General features: G+C 47.5%; 1 protein-coding gene across 1 annotated transcript in view; it reads left to right on the forward strand.

Moving 5' to 3' along the window:
- DRC1 (dynein regulatory complex subunit 1) overlaps positions 1 to 23509 on the forward strand; it is a 38550-nt gene that overhangs the window by 9108 nt on the left and 5933 nt on the right. Inside the window, exons 5-12 of the mRNA XM_053384039.1 lie at positions 2311 to 2448; positions 3293 to 3379; positions 4904 to 5026; positions 7272 to 7411; positions 9603 to 9737; positions 18566 to 18801; positions 21967 to 22130; positions 23139 to 23228. Coding sequence (XP_053240014.1) covers positions 2311 to 2448; positions 3293 to 3379; positions 4904 to 5026; positions 7272 to 7411; positions 9603 to 9737; positions 18566 to 18801; positions 21967 to 22130; positions 23139 to 23228 — 1113 coding nt within the window. The remainder of the gene's footprint in view (positions 1 to 2310; positions 2449 to 3292; positions 3380 to 4903; positions 5027 to 7271; positions 7412 to 9602; positions 9738 to 18565; positions 18802 to 21966; positions 22131 to 23138; positions 23229 to 23509) is intronic.

A 23509-nucleotide genomic window follows, 5' to 3' on the forward strand; every position in this document is an offset into this window, starting at 1 on the left:
GAAACGTCCTCAGGAACCATATGAACTGACCCGGACCCTGAGATCATCCTCTGCGTCCCTTTCTTCGTGTGCCTCCTCCACGAGAGGACTGGAGGGTGGCAACATGAAAAGGGGCCTTTTCTGCAGTGTCTCCCCATTGCTGGAATGCTCCCCCTAGGGAGAATCATCTTGCACCTTTGTTACATATTTTTAGGTGCCAGGCAAGAACTTGCCTCTACAGTGGTACCTCTAGATACGAACGGGATCCGTTCCGGAGCCCCGTTCGCATCTAGAAGCAAACATAACTAGCGACGGCACATCTGCACAGGCACGTCGCTTTTCGCTGCTTTTGCGCATGCGCGTGATGTCATTTTGAGTGTCTGCGCATGAGCAAGCGGTGAAACCCAGAAGTAACGCGCTCCGTTACTTCCGGGTTGCCATGGAGTGCAACTCAAACACACTCAACTCGAAGCGCATTTCACCCGAGGTATGATTGTATAACCAGGCCTTTGGCCTTTAACCATTTACAGATAAATCTCACCTTATGTGAGGGTTGCGTTCCTGGCTATTGCTCTACCTCTCTTTTAAATCAGAACCGGTGAAGGTCCTGTGTGAGTGCCTGGAGGCGGTTGGAGGATGGATGGCAGCTAACAGATTGAGGTTGAATCCTGACAAGACAGAAGTACTGTTTTGGGGGGACAGGGGGCAGGCAGGTGTGGGGGACCTCCTGGTCCTGAATGGGGTAACTGTTCCTCTGAAGGACCAGGTGCACAGCCAGGGAGTCATTCTGGACCCACAGCTGTCCATGGAGGCGCAGGTCAATTCTGTGTCCAGGGCGGCTGTCTCCCAGCTCCACCTGGTACAGCCTGCGGACTGTCTCGCCAGAGTGGTGCATGCTCTAGTTATCTCCCGTTTGGACTACTGCAATGCACTCTACGTGGGGCTACCTTTGAAGGTGACCCAGAAACTGCAATTAATCCAGAATGCGGCAGCTAGACTGGTGACTGGAACTGGCTGCCGAGACCACATAACACCGGTCTTTAAAGACCTACATTGGCTCCCAGTATGTTTCCAAGCACAATTCAAAGTGTTGGTGCTGACCTTTAAAGCCCTAAATGGCCTCAGCCCAGTATACCTGAAAGAGTGTCTCCACCCTCATCGTTCTGCCCGGACACTGAGGTCCAGAGCCGAGGGCCTTCTGGCGTTTCCCTCCCTGCGAGAAGTGAGGTTACAGGGAACCAGACAGAGGGGCTTCTCAGTAGTGGCTCCCGCCCTGTGGAACACCCTCCCTTCAGATGTGAAGGAAATAAGCAGCTATCTTATCTTTAAAAGACATCTGAAGGCAGCCCTGTTCAGGGAAGTTTTTAATGTGTGACATTTTAATGTATTTTTAATCTTCGTTGGAAGCTGCCCAGAGTGGCTGGGGAAACTCAGCCAGATTGGCGGGGTATAAATAATAAATTATAATTATTATCATTGTTGTTGTTATTATTATTGCTCAAGACTGCTAGAAGGGCCCTGCGTGAGTATCCCTACCTGTCTGATCCTGGGTTTGAGGAGGCCTTTCTCCACCTACCCCACATCTTGCTTACTGGGCTCTGGGAATGGTTCCAGGGGCCTCAGACCCTGCAGTCGCTGCCCCAGAGGCCTCGTGTGACCTTCCCAGAGCCTGTTAAACAAGGCTTTAAAAGCTCTCCGTCAGTCCCACCCCCTTAAAAGGTAAAGGTAAAGGTACCCCTGCCCGTACGGGCCAGTCTTGACAGACTCTAGGGTTGTGCGCCCATCTCACTCAAGAGGCCGGGGGCCAGCGCTGTCCGGAGACACTTCCGGGTCACGTGGCCAGCGTGACATCGCTGCTCTGGCGAGCCAGAGCCGCACACGGAAACGCCGTTTACCTTCCCGCCAGTGAGCGGTCCCTATTTATCTACTTGCACCCGGGGGTGCTTTCGAACTGCTAGGTTGGCAGGCGCTGGGACCGAACAACGGGAGCGCACCCCGCCGCAGGGATTTGAACCGCCGACCTTTCGATCGGCAAGCCCTAGGCGCTGAGGCTTTTACCCACAGCGCCACCCGCGTCCCCACAGCGCCACCCCCTTGCTTTCCCTTTATTCCCTTTATTTAATTTCCCGCAATCTGCATAACGCCGCAGTTGTGTGCATAAAATCAGCGTAAGAGGAGTTATCAGTCACAAACCGCCCTGTGGTCTTAGGATGAAGGGCGGTATACAGATTTAGGAAATGAAATCCACCTGCCTTCGTAGTGTGAAGATGACAGGGTGGAATCCAAAAGTCAGGCATGAATCTGGCCTCCCTGTCTGTTTGTGCCCTCCAGGAGCTGAAAAGCAAAGATGACCAGTATGTGAAGGATCTCAGGAAGCAGTCAGAAGACATTAACCTGCTGCTGGAGCGGATGGAGGAGCAGATCAGAAACCTCATAAAAAACTACCGCCGAGAGCTCCTGCAGATTGAGGTACCGGTCTCTCCTCCTGCGCCCTGAAGCTTTTCACCAGCCGAAGGCGATTCTTTCTTGCTTGTGTATATGCAGCAAAGAAAAAAAAAAGACGGTCAAACTAAGATGAAAGCAGCATTGGGCATCGGCAAGCAAATGTATTTAAATTCTGTTTATCTTTGTTTATTTTATGTATTTCATGTATCCAAGGCAGCTAGCAAAAAAAAAATTAGAATTAGACTGACAATATGAAATAAAACAATTTAAAAATGCAGAGCTGAGGATCATCTTCTTGCTTTCGGCACTGCCTTTGAAAATCCCAATAATTGAACAGTTGCAGACGTTGCTCAATAAATTCGTTTGACAAAACACAATAGCAAGAAACACATCCAAAGAGATAGTGGCTTTGGAGTCCCAATCCTCTAAGCTGTTGTGACCAGACTATTAGTCTATTAGCCAGTGAGATACTGTGGTTTGGACATACCCAAGTCTCACAGGGTAGGAGAACGTGGGCGGGCGGGTGTTAAATGAATGGATCTGGGGAAAGAAATCAAAATTCAGTGACTCCAGACTCCGAGAAGTAATGAAGGCGATCTGGAGTCTTCTTAGAAGGTCCCTAATTTATCCTTCTCCCCTACATAGGAGTACTACTCATTTGCTACTTTAGGGGTGAATATGAGCTCTGCAGAATCTGTGATTTTGTCGTGATTCCTGCACTTTCAGGGGTTGGGCTAGATGAGCTTTGAGTGTCCCAGCTTTTCAGCTCTGTGATTCTGAGTCCTGCCTCTCGTGGGACTCTGCTGACTTCCCTTCCGCACATAGATTGGGGGCTGCTCAAGCCACATCTCTCTCTTTCCCTCCCTAGAAAGCCTTTGAATTAGAGCGCCGTGAACTCCTCACGAGCAACAAGAAGAAATGGGAACAGGCCATGCAGTTGCTCAACCGCCAAGAGGTAAGGAAGCAGGGGGCTTGTGCCTGCAGGAAAAGCAGAGAAACAGCCCCCTCCCAGGAAGGAAAAGAAGGAAAAGTCTAAGATGGTAGTCCCTGTCGGAACACGCCTGGGGGACACAGCCCCTGGATTGAGACAAACCTCTCCGGGCATCTTCCTTGTGAAGTGCAGCCCGGGACGTTCATAAATCTTCAGTCCCGGTGCGCACCAGCGACACATATCCGAAGATGTGTGCACACTCTATATCAGCAGAGTATAGCAGAAATGATGTGGAGCTTAGGTGTGGCGTTCTAAGTAATTTATTAGGCAATATATATACGGGAAGGTACGCGGGTGTCGCTGTGGGTTAAACCACGGAGCCTAGGGCTTGCCGATCGGAAGGTCGGTGGTTTGAATCCCTGTGATGGGGTGAGCTCCCATTGCTCGGTCCCTGCTCCTGCCAACCTAGCAGTTCAAAAAGACATCAAAGTGCAAGTAGATAAATAGGTACCTCTCCGGCGGGAAGGTAAACGGCGTTTCCGTGTGCTGCTCTGGTTCGCCAGGAGCGGCTTAGTCATGCTGGCCACATGACCCGGACGCTGGACGCCGGCTTCCTCGGCCGATAAAGCGAGATGAGCGCCGCAACCCCAGACTCATCCGCGACTGGACCTAATGGTCAGGGGTCCCTTTACCTACATATATAGGAAGGTAAACGGCGTTTCAATGCGCTGCTCTGGTTCACCAGAAGCGGCTTAGTCATTGTAGAGCAGGAAGGTGGCCACCTGTCTTGGATGCGTTAGCTGAGATTCCTGCATTGCAGGGGGTTGGACTAGATGACCCTCAGGGTCCCTTCCAGCTCTACAATTCTATGATTCTATAATATGCTTCCTTATTTTGTTTTCTTTGGTGGGGTAGAGGGCTGGTTGAGATGGATAACATGAGACCACAACCAAATCTCTCCCTTAGTTTGAGTTCCGGGTAGATGCGACCATCTGCGTTGTGAGCGTGCTTTGTGACCATCTATGGTGAAAAGCGGTCTATAAATATTAGAATCATAGAGCCGGAAGGGACCCTGAGGGTCATCTAGTCCAACCCCCTGAAATGCAGCAATTTCAGCTAATGCATCCATGGCAAGTGGCCATCCAACCTCTACTCACAAACCTCCAAGGAAGGAGAAATCTATCAGAAGGTGACCACAAGCTTTGCTGGGCTCAGAGATGAGCTTCAGAATATCCCCTTAGCAAAGCCAGAGGGACGTGTTCTTAAGAGCCGCCCCCTTGGAAGCCGGGAGTGGGGGGCAAAAGCCTACCCTCTCATGGGGCTTGACCCAATCTCTTCAAACTATCAAATGCAGGGAGAAGCAGCCCCTTTGTTTTGCAGGGATATGCTTTGATGGGCTACTCAGAGGGGTTTGGGGGCTGTTTACCGAATCCGGGGCAAAGAGCTGTCTTCGTTTCCAAGCCAGGGCAGCGGAAACGGGGGCCAGTTCCCCCGCCTCTTAACTGGGACTTCCGCCCCCCCCCCCGGTCTCTCTGCCTTTTGCTCTAGCTGGATTTCATGATGGCCCGCCTGAAGAAGGTGGAGGAATATGAGCGCGAGCTGAACCAGCTGCGGGTGCAAGATGCCGAGGAGTACAACGTGATCAAGATCAAGTTGGAGCATGACGTGCAGGTACGGAGCGAGAATAGACGCCCCTGTTGGGTGCCCCTGTCGGGTGCCAGCGTAGTGGGGACACTGCGAGCCCTTGCTCTGAGGCACGGGGGAAGGCAGCGGAGTCACTTCTGCAGCAATTCCTTCATGGGCTCTCCTCATTTCATTTGGGGCATCCGCAGGAAGCTTAAATGGCAGATTTCAGGGATAATGATAATAATAATTTATTATTTATACCCCGCCCATCTGGCTGAGTTTCCCCTGCCACTCTGGGCGGCTCACAATCAAGTGTTAAAAACAATACAGCATTAAATATTAAAAACTTCCCTGAACAGGCTGCCTTCAGATGTCTTTTAAAGATAAGATAGCTGCTTATTTGCTTCACATCTGAAGGGAGGGCGTTCCACAGGGTGGGCGCCACTACCGAGAAGGCCCTCTGCCTGGTTCCCTGCAACCTCACTTCTCGCAGGGAGGGAACTGCCAGAAGGCCCTCGACGCTGGACCTCCATCGCAGAACAATGGAGGTGGAGACACTCCTTCAGGTATACAGGACAGAGGCCGTTTAGGGCTTTAAAGGTCAGCACTAACACTTTGAATTGTGCTCAGAAACGTACTGGGAGCCAATGCAGATCTCTCAGGACCGGTGTTATGTGGTCCCGGCGGCCGCTCCCAGTCACCAGTCTAGCTGCCGCATTCTGGATTAATTGCAGTTTCCAGGTCACCTTCAAAGGTAGCCCCACGTAGAGCGCATTGCAGTAGTCCAGGGAATGCTAATGCAATTGCAAAGAAGGCTGGGAGTCAAAAATCACCTGGGGGCATGCAATTTGGGGGTCCCTTCTTAGCTTCCCAGACCAGGACGAGGGCTGTGATGCCCCAATTGTTCCTCTTAATTCAAGAACCATTCTGGGGACCATCAAGATCCTTGTTTCAATTGCAACCTGAGCAATTTCGTCTCATCCTCTGCACATAATTTCCCCTCTCCCCGTTCTTGGCTTTTTACCCCTTGCTCAGTGTCAGATGTCGGTGATGGTTGCTTGTGAGTAACCAGGCAGGACTCCGACCTGTCTTTAACAGGTTTTATTTTGGTGCAAAACTGTTTACAGTGCAGAACCATCAGTTCATGGCTGCCTCAATCGCTAGCAGAATCCGGGAGTGGTCGTTTCCGGTTCCTCCCCCAGCATAAGAGCTTAGTCACCCCCAGCCTTTTCCTTCCTTCTTTGCACTTTACACCTCTGCGCAAGGTGGGCGACGGAAGAGGCGTGCTTTCTGTCCGGTTATTTATTAGTAGCTTTACCAGCCCCCGGGGGGGTCCACACGCCTCCCCTGGGCAACTCCCTTCTGCTGGGGCTCCTCCGGTTTCAGCAGAATGTAAACACAGCGGAACAGAAGCAGTTTCCGTGTGTGCTCAATAAATCAGGCTTAACGTACGGTGTCTTCTTTATCTTACTTTAAGTCTTTATTCCCGTAGCAAAAACAACAGTCATAACTCTCCTGGTGACAACGCACACATCCTTGCTCCTCTCACGCAACGGAGCAAACACACACTGAGAGAAACACAGTAAAACACTCCCCTCAGTATTCTAAACCACGCCTCAGAATGTGAGACGTCACTCAGAACTTCTTAACCCTGTGAGTTCTGAGCCTCTCTCCACACCCCCTCTCGAATCACTTTCTGAGAGGAGTTGTGAACACACATTCACAGACCTCTGGCCGGCTTGGCAAAGAGCGGTGCCGAGGCTCCCAGCAGCATCCTCTAGCCCTTTCCCCTCTTTTACCCGGGACGTGTGGCTTTCCTCACCCTCAGACTGACAAGGTGCGGCGCTGGGGCTCCCAGCAGCATCCTCTGGTCCCTTGCCCTCTTCCCCACTGGAGGTGTGGCTTTCCCCACTGCAGAAATAGGAACTGCTTCTCAAGATTTTTAGAGGTTCCCTTTATCCCAACTGCCCCGCTGCCTCCCTTCCCTGTTCCGATGGCAGTCCCTGACACTCAGATCCCCCGCCTACTCTCTTGGTTTCTGATAAGGGACATCAATGGCTGTGTCTGTTTGCTTTGGGGATGGGGTGTGTGTGTTAGAGGGTGTCATCTTGATTAGTTGTGAGTGTAGTCAGCGGCTGTCCTGATCACAAGCGACCCAAAGACAAGATAGGCACCAGTTCCATGGGTCATGTCAAGCCGCAGAGCTGGTCTCCTCTGGAGCAAGTCCACGAGGGGGATTTGCAGCGTGGCCTCTGCTTATTCTTCATTTCCTCCCCTCTTTGGGTGCCAGATCCTGGAGCAGCAACTCCAGCAGATGAAAGCCATCTACCAGCTGAACCAGGAGAAGCTGGAGTACAACTTCCAGGTCCTGAAGAAACGGGACGAGGAGAACACCATCATCAAATCCCAACAGAAGAGGAAGCTGAATCGGTAAAGGAGCCTTCCCCTTCTTCCCTTCCAGCAGCCTGGGATTTAAGCACACCAAATTCTCTGCCAGATCGTGGCCTTAGTATGGATGCTATCCAGCCCCTTGTCCTCAGAGAAGTTTCTGGGCAGTCGATGCAGGATGTGCGACGTACCTCTGAAGCAAGAGCCAACACCATGAAATATATATATGTGTGTGTGTGTGTGTGTGTATCATATCATATATATATCATATTTTTTGCCATAAGACGTAGTCAGACTTAGTCAGAGGGTCGGAATGCCCATTTTCATTCCGGTGCTAAACGCATCTTCGCAGGCTCAATAGGGCACTCGCAATCAAGATTAATGGAATCTTGGGACGAAAGCAGTTCCCAAGTTGGGGGGTGATGGGGCAGTGGGATTACCTGGGGGTGGGGTTCTAAGAGTCACAGCGGTGGCAGGAGGTTGCTGGGAAAGACTTTGAAAAGCTGGCATCACTCGATCAAGTCCATCCCTTGCGTTGAATTGAGGCAGCTGAATACTTTTAAATGGATTTGGAATACACGTGTGATTAATTCTCACCGCTTTGAATTCCAATACGTTATCATCTTCCTTAGTGGGTCTTGTTCATCTTATTACAGTGGTGCCTCGCAAGACGAAATTAATTCGTTCCGCAAGTTTTTTCTTCTTGCGAGTTTTTCGTCTTGCGAAGCACGGTTTCCCATAGGAATGCATTGAAAATCAATCAATGCGTTCCTATGGAGACCGCTTGCCAGGCTGGCGGTGCGGAGAAGGGCTTTTCTCCCCACCGCAAGCCTTCAGGACAGGTACGGGAACAGAGGGGAAGGCGCGCAGCGCTTCTCCTCTGTTCCCGGGGCTTGCGGTGGGAGGAGGGTTTTTCCTCCCCACCGCCAACATTCAGAACAGCATTCTGAATGTTGGCGGTGGGGAGGAAAACCCTCCTCCCACCGCAAGTCTTCAGGACAGCCATCCGAAGGCTGGCGTGGGGAGAAGGTCTCTCCGCCCCACCGCCAGCCTTCGGAGGAGCCTTCCGAAGGCTGGCGGCGGGAGGAGGTCTCTCCGCCCCACCGCCAGCCTTCGGAGGAGGTCCGAGGACAGTGGGGAAGACGCGCTGCGCTTCCCCGCTGTCCCGGAGATTTCCCTATGGGCTTTCGTCTTGCGAAGGAAGCCCATAGGGAAATTCGTTTTGCGAAGCGCCTCCAAAACGGAAAACCCTTTCGTCTAGCGGGTTTTTCGTCTTGCGAGGCGTTCGTCTTGTGGGGCACCACTGTATATACCTTATTTTTCACTCCATAAGACGCACTCGACCATAAGACGCGCCTAGTTTTTAGAATAGGAAAAAAATAAAAAAAATATTCTGAACGAAACAGTGGATGTATGATTTTTGTGGTTCATGCTATGGCCACAGACATGTGATCTGATGGTGAATTTGGGGTGACCCAATGCAAAAATCCTGAGGATCCATGTGGATCTGTGCTTTGGAACCATGTTTTTGCGCCATTTCGGCCCCACGAAACAGTGGGTATGTGATTTTTTTGGTGCAGGCTGCAGCCATGGACATGCTATGTGATCTGATGGTGAATTTGGAGTGACCCAAAGCAAAAACCCTGAGGATCCATGGGCTTTTACCTCTCCCCTCCAAGGCAGCCTTCACTAGCGTCCCTTATCTCTCTTCTGATCCCACTGATCAGCTGTTTCCTTTCAACACTCCCTTCCTTCTTGTTTGCCTTAGGGTCTTTTCCTTAGCTGGAGGAGGTTTTTTTGCTCCTCCCTTTCTTCTAATTTCTCTCCTTATTGCTTTAGTCTTCCTGTTTCCCCCCTTTACAAGTTTGCTGTCTTTACCTCCCCCCTCCCAGGCAGCCTCCTTTATATCTAGCGTCCCTTATCTCTCTCCCCGATTGGCAAACAATCAGCGGCTTTATTTCAACACCCACTTCCCTCTTTCAAAAAAAAAAAAAAGCATGATCTGCTTTTTGCCCCTGGGCAATTCGGCTCCAGGGACCACGCATTCGCTCAGTAAGACGCACAGACATTTCCCCATACTTTTTAGGAAGAAAAAAGTGCGTCTTATGGAGCGAAAAATACGGTATACACTTTCTCTTCTGCTGGGGCCCTTACCACCCTCAGGTCTCGGTGGGTTGCTGGGTCCGCTCTTCCTTTTCGTAAGCCAAGCTCCGCCTCTTCCCCCCGCCTCCAGGTTGCACGATATCCTGAACAACCTGCGCCTCAAGTTTGCCAGGCAGATCAAGCAGTACCGCGAGGAGAACATGGCTCTGACGGCTGACTACAAACGGATTGTGCAACAGTACAAGGATCTGCAGAGGACCATGAGGTAGGGCTGCACTGGGGCAGCAGAACTTGCGTGCGGGCAAAGACTGTTGCCCCTTAGCTGCAACAGTCTGAACCAGGGTTCAGTGGGACCGTTCGCGAGTCAGAAGAAGGGCCGAGGCTCAAAACAGCTTGGGGGAGGAGGCGGGTTCTGTTTCGAGTCCTTCCTGCTCAGCCGAGGTGCAGACAAAAACGATCCCAGCTCTGAGAGGCTGATTCAAAACTGGGGCGCAGGAAGCTGCCTCCCTGCCAGATTTGGCCTGATCAGGATCTGGCCTGGGGAGCTGAAAATGTTCCCTGTCAGCTTCGCCTTTGAGCCAGTGCCAACGACTGGGCTCAGCCTCTTCAGCCCCGGTGCCCCGATTGGGCCAGGTGAGCTGGGAAGCACTTCCAGAGACCTTCCACTCAGGAAAAGAGGTGCAATGGAGTCACAACTTTGAGCTGTGAGCACCAAACTCAGCGCCACAGTCAGCAGAGCACAGCAGAGTATCAGTCACACGAACGACAGCTCTGAAGCTCAACTTCTTTATTCTGTTGCAGCTACTGCAAACTAAAATAAACTATACAGTGGTACCTCGGGTTACAGACGCTTCAGGTTAAATACACTTCAGGTTACAGACTCCGCTAACCCAGAAATAGTACCTCGGGTTAAGAACTTTGCTTCAGGATGAGAACAGAAATCGTGTGGTGGCGGCAGCGGGAGGCCCCATTAGCTAAAGTGGTGCTTCAGGTTAAGAACAGTTTCAGGTTAAGAACGGACCTGCGGAACAAATTAAGTACTTAACCTGAGGTACCACTGTAAACATGGGACACGGGTGGCACTGTGGGTTAAGCCACAGAGCCTAGGACTTGCTGATCAGAAGGTCGGCGGTTCGAATCCCCACGATGGGGTGAGCTCCCATTGCTCGGTCCCAGCTCCTGCCAACCTAGCAGTTCAAAAGCACATCAAAATGCAAGTAGATAAATAGGCACTGCTCCGTTGGGAAGGTAAACGGCAATGGCATTTCAGTGCGCTGCTCTAGTTCGCCAGAAGCGGCTTAGTCCTGCTGGCCACATGACCCGGAAGCTGTACGCCGGCTCCCTCGGCCACTAAAGCAAGATGAGTGCTGCAACCCCAGAATCGGTCACGACTGGATCTAATGGTCAGGGGTCCCTTTACCTTTATCTTTACCACTGTAAACTAAAGACTAACGGAGGCTACTGGACTGCATGAGTGTTACAGATCGTTATGCAGTCATCTTATCTCTACACAGATAACGCTCAGACTCCCACAGAGTCGGGCAGGAGCGGAAGAAGCAATGAGTAGATTCTGTCCCCTCCTTGCAGAATGATTCTTGCAATGGGAGGGGAGAAATATCCACATTCCCCACCCCTGGCCTACACTGGCAACAGCTCCGCAGGGTTTCAGACAGGGTGTCTCTCCACCCCTCCCTTGAGATGCCGCTGGAAATTGACCAGGGACCTCCCACATACGAGGCAGGTGCTCTACCATCACAGCGGTTGACTAAAGATGGATAAAGAGAGAATGATCTGCCCAAGGCCACCCCTTGGACTTGACGAAGGAGTGGTGATTTAAGAAGTGGATTTCACATCACTTCCAGGAGCTCCCACCTTGCTTGAGATAGCTCCGGGCTTCACTGACTGATCAGCACATCAGGAGCCAGAAAGGAAACTTCCTTCATGCTTTGATCTGTTGGCCTGGCTCTGATGCATACCTGTCAACTTTTCCCTTTTCTTGCAAGGAATCCTATTCGGAATAAGGGAATTTCCCTTTAAAAAAGGGAAACGTTGACAGCTATGCTCTGATGTGCTCTAGTCCATGGGTAGGCAAACTAAGGCCCGGGGGCCGGATCCGGCCCAATCGCCTCCTAAATCCAGCCCGCAGACAGTCCGGGAATCAGTGTGTTTTTACATGAGTAGAATGTGTCCTTTTATTTAAAATGCATCTCTGGGTTATTTGTGGGGCATAGGAATTCGTTCATTTCCCCCCCTCAAAATATAGTCCGCCCCTCCCCCCAAGGTCTGAGGGACAGTGGACCAGCCCCCTGCTGAAAAAAGTTTGCTGACTCCTGCTCTAGTTAAGAAAACATTGGTGTGTATTATTATTATTTGAAAAAAGTATATGACAGGCAATGTACAAAACGCCCTTTTTATGCTGGCCAACTGTACGCATTTAGCAACATTGGAAGACAATGCGTAGCCAAAGGGCAGCATAAGTCAACAGACAGACTGAAACTGAATGCAAAATTATGGAGATGACACTGAAGGATTCTGAGTGTGTAGTGACTCATGATCTGGACAGTTGCTGATGCATTGCAACAGCTGCTTTGCTGAATATTTGGTGGCTGTTATTGCCCAGGAACCCACAACGCTCCACACCAAAACAGGCTTGCAAAACCAGCCCTCAGGTTTTGCCCTTGCTAATACATCAGAAGGAACAGGAAGAGCTGTCCGGCAGCGGAACAGTCTCCCCTGGGAGGTTGGAAACTCTCCTTCCTCAGGACGTTTTTTAAGCAGAGGTTGGATGGCCATCTGCCATGGATGCTTCAGCTGAGATTCCTGCATTGCAAGGGGTTGGACTAGATGACCCTTGGAGGTCCGTTATAACTCTTCGATTCTATGACTCTGTGTGCTAGTACGGAGGCCTGAGCTCAGATCCAGTTTGGAAATCGTAGAATGGTAGAGTTGGAAGGGATCCTGCGGGTCATCTAGTCCAACCCCCAGCGATGTAGGAATCATTTGGGCCAGCATGGGGCTACAGTTTCCAACCCTGAGGTTTAGAATTAACTTGATCCCCTCCCCCTCTTAGAATCATAGAATCCTAGAATCGCACCTTGGTGAAGGCCAGTAGAAGCTTAATGGAAAATGGATTTGCTTTATTAAATACGGCCTCGGTCCAGCATACCTGAAGGAGCATCTCCACCCCCATCGTTCTGCCCGGACACTGAGGTCCAGCTCTGAGGGCCTTCTGGCGGTTCCCTCACTGAGAGAAGCAAAGTTACAGGGAACCAGGCAGAGGGCCTTCTCGGTAATGGCACCCGCCCTGTGGAACGCCCTCCCATCAGATGTCAAAGAGAACAACAACTACCAAACTTTTAGAAGACATCTGAAGGCAGCCCTGTTTAAGGAAGCTTTTAATGTTTAATAGGTTATTTTAGTGTTCTGTTGCAAGCCTCCCAGAGTGGCTGGGGAAACCCAGCCAGATGGGCGGGGTATAAATAATAAATTATTATTATTATTATTATTATTATTATTATTATTATTATTACCCCCCAGAGCAGGAGAAAACAAGCTTGCTCCATCTTCCACGTGACAGCCCTTAAGCTATTTGAAGGTGACTCTCCTATCTCATAGAATCATAGAATCATAGAATCATAGAGTTGGAAGAGACCACAAGGGCCATCGAGTCCAACCCCCTGCCAAGCAGGAAACACCATCAGAGCACTCCTGACATATTGTTGTCAAGCCTCTGCTTAAAGACCTCCAAAGAAGGAGACTCCACCACACTCCTTGGCAGCAAATTCCTTTTTTTTTTTAAATATTTTTTATTAAACAGTTTTTATAGCCACACAGACATAACATAAATACAACAAATACATAAACAAACAAAAACAAAAACAACACAAAAAACAAGTGCCATTTCATATCTTAATTTCTTATACCTTTCTTCCCCGACTTCCTCATGCCTCCCTTTTCTGTATTCCAGATTCTAATCAATTACTCAGCAAATCTTGCCTTATTTTACTTTAAATTTAAGCTAATCTTCCTTATTCTCCTTGTCTTAACCATTGCTAATAGTAACCATTTACTTTCCAGTCCAACATCATTCTAACTTTCATTCATTTTGTAATATTTCTTTAGATAGTCCTTAAACTTTTTCCATTCTTCTTCCGCTGCTTCTCTTCCCTGGTTTCGGATTCTGCTCGTCATTTCTGCCAAGCCCATGTAGTCAATCACCTTCATCTGCCATTCTTCCAGTGTGGGTAAATCTTGTGTCTTCCAGTACTTTGCAATGAGTATTCTAGCTGCTGTTGTAGCATACATAAAGAAAGTTAAGTCCGTCTTTAACACCCCTTGGCCGACAATGCCCAAGAGAAAGGCCTCTGGTTTCTTAGTGAAGGTATATTTAAATACCTTTTTAAGTTCATTATAGATCATTTCCCAGAATGCCTTAATCTTCGGGCACGTCCACCAAAGGTGAAAAAATGTACCTTCCTTTTCTTTACATTTCCAACATTTATTATCAGGCAAATGGTAAATCTTTGCAAGCTTGACTGGGGTTATGTACCACCTATAGATCATTTTCATAATATTTTCTCTTAAGGCATTACATGCCGTGAATTTCATCCCGGTGGTCCACAACTTTTCCCAATCAGCAAACAAAATATTATGACCAATGTCCTGAGCCCATTTAATCATAGTTGATTTCACCGTTTCATCTTGTGTATTCCATTTCAGCAGCAAATTGTACATTTTTGACAAATTCTTAGTACTGGATTCTAACAATTCAGTCTCCAATTTTGATTTTTCCACCTGGAAGCCAATTTTACTGTCCAATTTGAACACTTCATTTATTTGGTGGTAGTGCAACCAATCTCTCACCTTCCCTTTTAACTTCTCAAAACTCTGCAATCTCAGTTTGTCCCCTTCCTTTTCCAGGATTTCCCAATATCTTGGCCACTTCGACTCCATATTTAACTTTTTAACTGCCTTGGCTTCCATTGGCGACAGCCACCTTGGAGTTTTGTTTTCCAGCAAATCTTTATATCTGACCCAGACATTTAATAGTGCTTTTCTGACAATATGGTTTTTAAAACTTTTATGTGCTTTAACCTTGTCATACCACAAATATGCATGCCACCCAAAAATATTGTTAAAACCTTCCAAATCCAAAATGTCTGTATTTTCAAGAAGCAGCCAATCTTTTAGCCAGCAAAAAGCTGCCGCTTCATAGTACAGTTTAAAGTCTGGCAGGGCAAACCCCCCTCTTTCCTTTGAATCCGTTAATATCTTAAATTTAATTCTGGGCTTCTTGCCCTGCCAGACAAATTTAGATATATCTTTTTGCCACTTCTTGAAACAGTCCATTTTATCCATTATTTGTAATGCTTGGAACAAAAACAACATTCTTGGCAATACATTCATTTTTATAACTGCAATTCGACCTAACAAGGAAAGCTTCAAATTTGACCAAATCTCCAAATCTTTTTTCACTTCTGTCCAAGTTTTTTCATAATTATCTTTAAATAGGTTCACATTCTTAGCTGTCATATTTATGCCCAAATATTTCACTTTTTTAACCACAGTCAACCCTGTCTCGTTCTGAAACCTTTCTTTTTCAACCTGTGTTAAGTTTTTCTCCAATACCTTAGTCTTTAACTTGTTCAATTTAAATCCTGCCATTTGACCAAACTCTTGAATTATTTCCAAAACTCTTTTCGTACTAGCTTCTGGCTCTTGTAATGTAAGTACTAGGTCATCTGCAAATGCTCTCCGTTTATATTGTTTAGCTCCGACCTGAATCCCTTTAACCCACTGGTCCCTCCTAATCATATTAAGCAAAACCTCCAAGACCGATATAAAAAGTAATGGGGAGATAGGGCACCCCTGACGTGTCCCTTTTTCAATCTTGAACTCTTCTGTAACCACATTATTTACAATTAATTTTGCTTTCTGTTCAGAGTATATTGCACCTATACCATTTTCAAACCCTTGGCCTACCCCCATCCCCCGGAGGTTCTTCAACATAAAACTCCAAGATATATTGTCAAAGGCTTTCTCGGCGTCCACAAATATCAAAACAGCCTTAGTGTTTATATTCACTTCCAACTTCTCCAAAATGTCAATTATATTCCTTACGTTATCCGACAAATGCCTTTTCGGGAGAAAGCCCGCTTGGTCCCCATGAATCTCCTCCATCAAAACTCTTTTCAATCTCTTTGCTAAAATATCAGCAAAGATTTTGTAATCCACATTTAGTAACGAGATGGGTCGGTAGTTCTTAAGTTGAGTCTTTTCAGTCTCTGTCTTTGGTATAAGTGTAATGTAGGCCTCTCTCCACGTGTCGGGTGCCCTTCTCCCCTCCATGATCTCGTTGCAGACTTCCTTCAAAGGTTGTATCAACCCTTCCTTCAAAACTTTGTAATATTTGGAAGTCAGTCCATCCGGTCCAGGAGATTTGCCCAACGTCATACTTTGAATGGCATCTTCTATTTCTTGTGCTGATATCTCCTGGTTCAAAATTATCTTACTTTCCTGCGAAATCTTTTTCAGCCCATTTTTCTCGAGGAATTGTTGTATATCCATTTCTTTCTGCGGCCCTTGTGTGTACAGTTGTCTAAGGTAGCTCTGAAAACAGTTCCTAATTTCCCCTGGGTTACATATGTTCTTTCCTTCCACTTCTATGTTTGTTACCGTGTTGAGTTTTTGTCTCTTCTTTATTTGCCAAGCCAATAACTTGCCGCATTTATCTGCAGATTCAAAAGTCTTTTGTCTCATTTGTTTAATTTTCCATTCTATTTCTTGATTCATCAGTTCCATGTATTGTGTTTGATATAATTTAATTTCTCTTAAAATCTCTTGCGATTTTGGCTTCAATCTTAGTTTCCTTTCCCCTTCTTTTATCTTTTCCAAGATTTTCTCTTTCCTCTCATTTTGCTTTCTTTTCTTTAATGTATTTTGTTGTATCAAAAACCCTCTCATCACGGCTTTACTTGCGTCCCATACTATTCTTTTTTCTACTTTAGTCCTTAAGTTAATTTCAAAATAATCTTTCAAAGTTTTTTGGGCCTTCTTACAAATCTCCTCATCTCTAAATAAGGTGTCATTCATTCTCCATCTGAAGGAACCAGTTGTTGTTTGCTTCATCACCATCTTTACTGCGTTATGGTCGGAGAAGGTTTTTGGGCAGATTTCCACTTTCTTTATGTTCTGCGCCATACTGCTAGTCACCCAAATTTGGTCAATCCGTGTCCATGTCATTTTGGCTTCAGAAAAGAAGGTTCCCTCTCTTTCTAATGGGTGTTTTGTTCTCCAAATGTCGATCAAGTCCATATTGTCAGTCATTTCAAAGAAAGTTTTTGGTAGTCTTCCGTCTTTTGTAACTACCTGTCTTTGTGCTTTGTCCATATTTGTTGAAACTACTCCATTCATGTCACCCATCATAATTAAATTGTAATCCATATAGTCCATCAAAGTCTCATGCAACTTCTTAAAAAATTCAGCTTTCCCTTCATTTGGTGCATAGATTCCCACTATCAAAAACTTTTCTCCTTGAGATTGAATTTCTATTGCCAAATATCTTCCTTGATCATCTTTAAAAATTTGTTTCGGTTGCAAATTTTCCTTTGCATAGATCACCACTCCTCTCTTTTTTACTCTGTCTGAAGATATAAATTCTTGTCCCAATCTTTTATTTATTAATAATTTTCTATGTGCTCTTGTCACGTGAGTCTCTTGTAAACAAATCAAGTCCAATTGGTCTTTCTTTAAAGCATGAAATATATTTTTTCTTTTTCTGGGAATATTTAAACCGTTACAATTCCAGGTTAAAAGTTGCAGAGCCATGATGGGGTTATTTACTCTTTCCTCCTACAGCTCCCAGTTGTTGTTCCTCTTTTGTCGGTGGTTCCGTATCCGTGTCTAATGGTCCCTTGCTTGAAGGATGCCCTTGTCCTGGAAACGTCTCTTTCTGTAGGTCTTCTTCGTGTTCTCCCAAGAACTTGTCTTTATCACTCACTGTCTTTATTCTTCTTTTCTTCCCCTTGTATTTAAAAGACAAGCCTTGGGGAAACTCCCACCTGAATGGTATGTAGTTCCTTTTCAACAGTGTCACCAAGTCCTTGTAAAAACCTCTTGCATCCAAAATACTTTTGGGAATATCTTTAAAAATCTCAATATGAAAATCTTCAATTTGAAGGGTTGTTTGGTAGTGTAGGTTCAATATTTTGTCTCTCTCCTCCTTTGACCTTAAAGTTATTAAACAATCTCTGGGTCTGTTCTTCCTCTGCCTTGTTCCCAGTCTAAATGCACTCTCTATCTTAAATTCTTCCTTATCCAGCTCCTGCTTCCAAAAGTCAGAGAATTCTTTTGTCAAGTAATCCACCAAGTTATCTCCTTCCTTTTCCGGCACAAGTCTGATCCTTAGGTTCCTCTCCTTGCGTTGCATATCCTGCATAGAGAGTGCCAGCTCGTACTCATCTAGTTTCCTGTAAACCGGTGGAAACTTTTCCTCGGCAGCAGTTGCAGCAAATTCCACCGTCGAACAGCTCTTACTGTCAGGAAGTTCTTCCTAATGTTTAGGTGGAATCTTCTTTCCTGCAGTTTGGATCCATTGCTCCATGTCCGCTTCTCTGGAGCAGCAGAAAACAACCTTTCTCCCTCCTCTATGTGACATCCTTTTATATATTTGAACATGGCTATCATATCACCCCTTAGCCTCCTCTTCTCCAGGCTAAACATGCCCACCTCCCTTAGCTCTTCTTTTCCCCTTTCTCCTTCTGTGACAGAACTCCTACTTGGGGACTTCCCTGGCTTTTTCTGGCCCACGTAGGACCAGTCTGGATAGTTAGCCTTGGTGAAGACTTGATGTTTTCATCCCCCAAAAAGTTTTTGAGTTTCTGTTGAAATGAGGCTGCATTTTAATGTTGTATTTTAACCTTGTTTTTGAGTTGTATTTCAATCAACTTGTTTTATATTTGGTGTTAGCCGCCCTGAGCCCGGTCTTGGCTGGGGAGGGTGGGGTATAAATAAAATTATTATTACTACTACTACTATTATTATTATTATTATTATTATTATTGCCTCATGCTCCACCTTTCACCTTCAACGCAGGCACTTTGCCATTGTGGATGCTGAACACTTCCTGGATGTGTGGCTGATGAACGAGGAGGAGGCCAAGGGCCTGATCCGCAAGGTCTTCAGCGCCGACCGCGTCATCCACGCCCAACAACTGGGGTTACAGTGGATCGAGCCAGACAGCTGGTTCCTGCACAATGTGGGTCCCATCGTGCACAGCAAGAAGATGAAGTCAGCCAGCGAATTGGCCAGGGAGGTGATTGCGCCAGAAAGTAAGCAAGGCTCTCTCTCACCCCCATCCCACCCCCATCCCTTTGCTGCTTGGGAACATGGGCATAAAGGTAAAGGGACCCCTGACCATTAGGTCCAGTCGTGGCCGACTCTGGGGTTGCAGCGCTCATCTCGCTTTACTGGCCGAGGGAGCCGGCGTCCAGCTTCCGGGTCATGTGGCCAGCAGGACTAAGCCGCTTCTGGCGAACCAGAGCAGCGCACAGAAATGCCGTTTACCTTCCCGCCGGAGTGGTACCTATTTATCTACTTGCACTTTGACGTGCTTTCAAACTGCTAGGTTGGCAGGAGCAGGGACCGAGCAACGGGAGCTCACCCCGTCGCGGGGATTCGAACCGCCGACCTTCTGATCAGCAAGTCCTAGGCTCTGTGGTTTAACCAACAGCGCCACCTGCGTCCCTTAACATAGGCACAGGAAGGTGCCCTAATCAGACCATCAGCCCACCTGGTTCAGTGTTGTCCACACTGACTGTCAGCAGCTGTCCGGAGTTTCAAGCAGGGGTGCTCTCCCAGCCCCCGGGCATCTGGAGGATGGAATCAGGGTCCTTTTGCCTTGAAGGCTGAGGCTCTGCCCCAGGGCAAGACCCCTTCCCTCTTTTTCCATGTAGGTCTGTATTCTGCTCCAGAGCCCTTGTGGCCAAGCCTACAGCGAGGGAATCCCCGAGTCCTCCAATAGGGGCAAGTTGTGCAGTTTGAAGCCATTGGCATAAAGGTGCTTTTGCACATACAGTGGTACCTCGGGTTACAGATGCTTCAGGTTACATATACTTCAGGTTACAGACTCTGCTAACCCAGAAATAGTGCTTCAGGTTAAGAACTTTGCTTCAGGATGAGAACAGAAATTGCGCTCCGGTGGCACGGCCACAGCAGGAGGCCCCATTAGCTAAAGTGGTGCTTCAGGTTAAGAACAGTTTCAGGTTAAGTATGGACCTCCGGAACGAATTAAGTACTTAACCCAAGGTACCACTGTATAGTTCTTCTTCCATCAGTACAAGTTTTCAACAAATATTAGGATTCCTTCGGCAAGGAACGAATGGACAGGATGGGAGGCCATTCCATGGTGATTATTTTTTCCTGGAAATAAGGGATAGAAAGTTGCCTTTTTTCAAAAACCAAAGCAGGACCTGGGATTTTGGGAAAGCTGGATTTTCCCATCATGTTATTTTTTTACTTTATTTCAAAATATACAAATAATGCATAGATAACAAATACATACATTGATAACTTCTATATGAATCAAATAATAATGACCAAATCAAATAATATCAAACTCAGTGAACAAAAACCCTACATCTCTACATATATTCAAGAAAAGGAAAAGGGAAACAGGAAAGGAAAAAGACCACTAAAATAATGACAAGAACACACACTTTCTAAAAATGAAACAGAAAAACAACACACACACACATGCAAAAATCATTAAGTTTCTTTTGTTAGATGTTCTTCAGTGATTTCCCCATCCAGTTAATCCCAAATTTCCCCTGTGGAAAACCAAATTAATTGATACGCAGGTTATGAAAATGGTACCAGAATCTATAGATGTGCCCGGTTTTGCACAGTTCATTTTGCTGCTAAGCAGTGGGAGGGGCATAGAGTTCTGTAAGAGCGCTTAAGCCCCTTCGTGTGACCAAGCCATCACTAGAAACCATCCTCTGCTCATCCCTGTTTCCTGCCTTGAGTTTGTCAGGAGCCACCCATATGTCTTCATAAAGTAGAATTGTAGAAACATAGAAGGGTACCCCCAAAGGTCATCTAGTCCAACCCTCTGCAATGCAGGAATTTCAACTAAAGCATCAATTACAGATCACCATCCAATGTCTGCTTCAAAACCTCCAAGGAAGGAGAGTCCACAACCTCCCGGGGTAAACCGTTCCATGGCTACAGTAATTACAGTAAAGCAATTAAGAAAATATAATAATTAGGGTAAAGTAATTAAGGCTGATGGGACGTGGGTGGTGCTGTGGGTAAAACCTCAGCGCCTAGACTTGCCGATCGTCAGGTCGGCGGTTCGAATCCCCGTGGCGGGGTGCGCTCCCATTGCTCGGTCCCAGCGCCTGCCAACCTAGCAGTTCGAAAGCAGTCAAAGTGCAAGTAGATAAATAGGTACCGCTTACTAGCGGGAAGGTAAACGGCGTTTCCGTGTGCTGCGCTGGCTCACCAGATGCAGCTTGTCACGCTGGCCACGTGACCCGGAAGTGTCTCCGGACAGCGCTGGCCCCCGGCCTCTTAAGTGAGATGGGCGCACAACCCTAGAGTCAGACACGACTGGCCCGTACGGGCAGGGGTACCTTTACCTTTACCTTTACCTTTAATTAAGGCTGAGATAGTGCCTCAGCTCTTTCCAGACAGGTTGCTGTGGGGCTTTGTTGCTTAAATCATTAAGGAATGCACCTCTTTGTTGCTGAAATCAGCGTGCGGAGGGGAATCAGCAATTCTCCTGGCTGGCTGGGTTTGCGCCTCTCTTTATTTTATTTTATTATTATTTTTATTTGACTTTAGAAAGTATAAACATACAACAAAAAATAATTCCGAATCCAAATATTGAGATCACTCTGAATCTCCTGACTTCCTGCCATCCCTTCCATAGGTCCTAATGATATTATTTACAACTGCCTATCAATACTTAGAAAAGGGACGCGGGTGGCGCTGTGGGTTAAACCACAGAGCCTAGGACTTGCCGATCAGAATGTCGGCGGTTTGAATCCCCGCGACGGGGTGATCTCCCGTTGCTCAGTCCCTGCTCCTGCCAACCTAGCAGTTCGAAAGCACATCAAAGTGCAAGTAGATAAATAGGTACCACTCCAGCAGGAAGGTAAATGGCGTTTCTGTGCACTGCTCTGGTTCGCCAGAAGCGGCTTAGTCATGCTGGCCACATGACCCGGAAGCTGTATGCCGGCTCCCTTGGCCAGTAAAGCAAGATGAGCGCGCAACCCCAGAGTCGGCCACAACTGGACCTAATGGTCAGGGGTCCCTTTACCTTTACCTATCAATACTTATAAATTCTCCCCTTTCCTTGCTAAAGTCCTTGTCTTCTTGATTTCGGAGCTTGCCAGTTAGTTTTGCCATTTCGGCATAGTCCATCAACTTGGTTTGCCATTTGGTTTGCGCCTCTCTTTACCCCCGCTTCCGGGCATCGCTCTTCCCTTCAGCCAGCAAGTCTCTCACGTTGGAGGGCGGCTTCCGAGATGAGAAGGAAAGCGCCCCAGACGAGGACCGCCAGGGGCCTGAAGGCGCAGAGCCAGAGGTCAAGGCGCTTTGGTCCATCTCCACCAAGACGGTCAAGCACATCCTGGAGCTCCTGTGCGATGAGTCGGTGAGCTGAAGCGGGGTGGGGGGCTGGGGGGCAGGCGGGCAGGCGAGCAAGTGGGATGCCATGGTGACTGGACTTGCCCTGCCCTGCCAGCAGGGCCTTGCAGAGCCAGGCAGAGGCCTGGGCCAGGTAGATAATGTGGCCCCCGCTTTTTTTTACCCTGAAGTCTTATAAATAAGTAAGCATATAACATAATTTTTTTATAATGTATTATAATTTTAAATACATTTTACAATAAATACATTATTCATTTTAAAATGTATTCTACAATTTTCAGTAATTCAATAATGTATTTAAAAATCTATTTAATTATACCGGTAATTAAAACTTCTCCATCTTCTTATTCTACTCTTAAAAAAGACGTATGCTTGTGAGAAAGCCACTATTGCTCATAAGCCAATATTTCTTTAAAAAACATGGTTTCCACCAAATTTTATCCTCATTGAGCTATATATATGTACTCCTCGGGTGTAATTAATATTCCTGGCCTAGTCAACCAAATTTTAAACAAATGGCCACATCTTCATCAATTTTTCATCCTTTTTTAAAAAAAAAAATAGCGATAAGAAAGCCAGCACACTTTAAGGTGTGTGTGGTTTTAATTTTTGGCAAACGAGATTTCAAACAAAAACTCGCCAACTTTTAACAGCATGAAAAACGTGGTCCGCCATCACGTTTGCGGCGCGCTGGTTGCTGGAGCCGTGGTCGCCTCCACCCACCCGGCGCCCGTTCCGCGATCCTCTGCGGCGCTGATCACAGGTCCCGCTCCGGACACCGGGAAGCTATTCTCTCGCGCTGCCAGCCATGGCCCCAGGGCCACTGCCTTTGCGCCTCTGCCCCAGTTCATCCCCTGCGGTTGTGAATATGCTGACCGAGGCCCCCTTTGGAATCGGGGGCCTGGGCCAAGCGGCCCATATGGCCCCCCCTCTGTAAGGGCCTGCCTGCCAGGGACTCAGGAACGCCTTCGCCTCTGAACTGTGAGGAATCCTTTGCCCCCCTCTCTTTTGCCAGGGCTTCCTGATTGAGAGCAAACTGCGAGGTCTCCTCCAGCCCTTGGAAAAGCACGACCGGACCCTCATGAGACTGGACTCCATCTTCGCGGTAAGGTTATGGGCCCATCTGCCCGTTTTGGGTTCCTCCCAGTTTCTTTCTCTCTCTCTCTTTTACAATCTGAAGTTCCACATTTTCACACATCAATTTATTTGGGGGCGGGGGGAATCCTCTGTCGAAGTTTGTTTATTTCAGGCATAGGCAAACTCGCCCTCCAGATGTTTTGGGACTACAACTCCCATCATCCCTGACCACTGGTCCTGTTAGCAAGGGATGGTGGGAGTTGTAGTCCCGAAACATCTGGAGGGCCGAGTTTGCCTATGCCTGGTTTA

This window comes from Podarcis raffonei, chromosome 3 (assembly GCF_027172205.1).
Source record: "Podarcis raffonei isolate rPodRaf1 chromosome 3, rPodRaf1.pri, whole genome shotgun sequence".
NCBI lineage: Eukaryota > Metazoa > Chordata > Lepidosauria > Squamata > Lacertidae > Podarcis > Podarcis raffonei.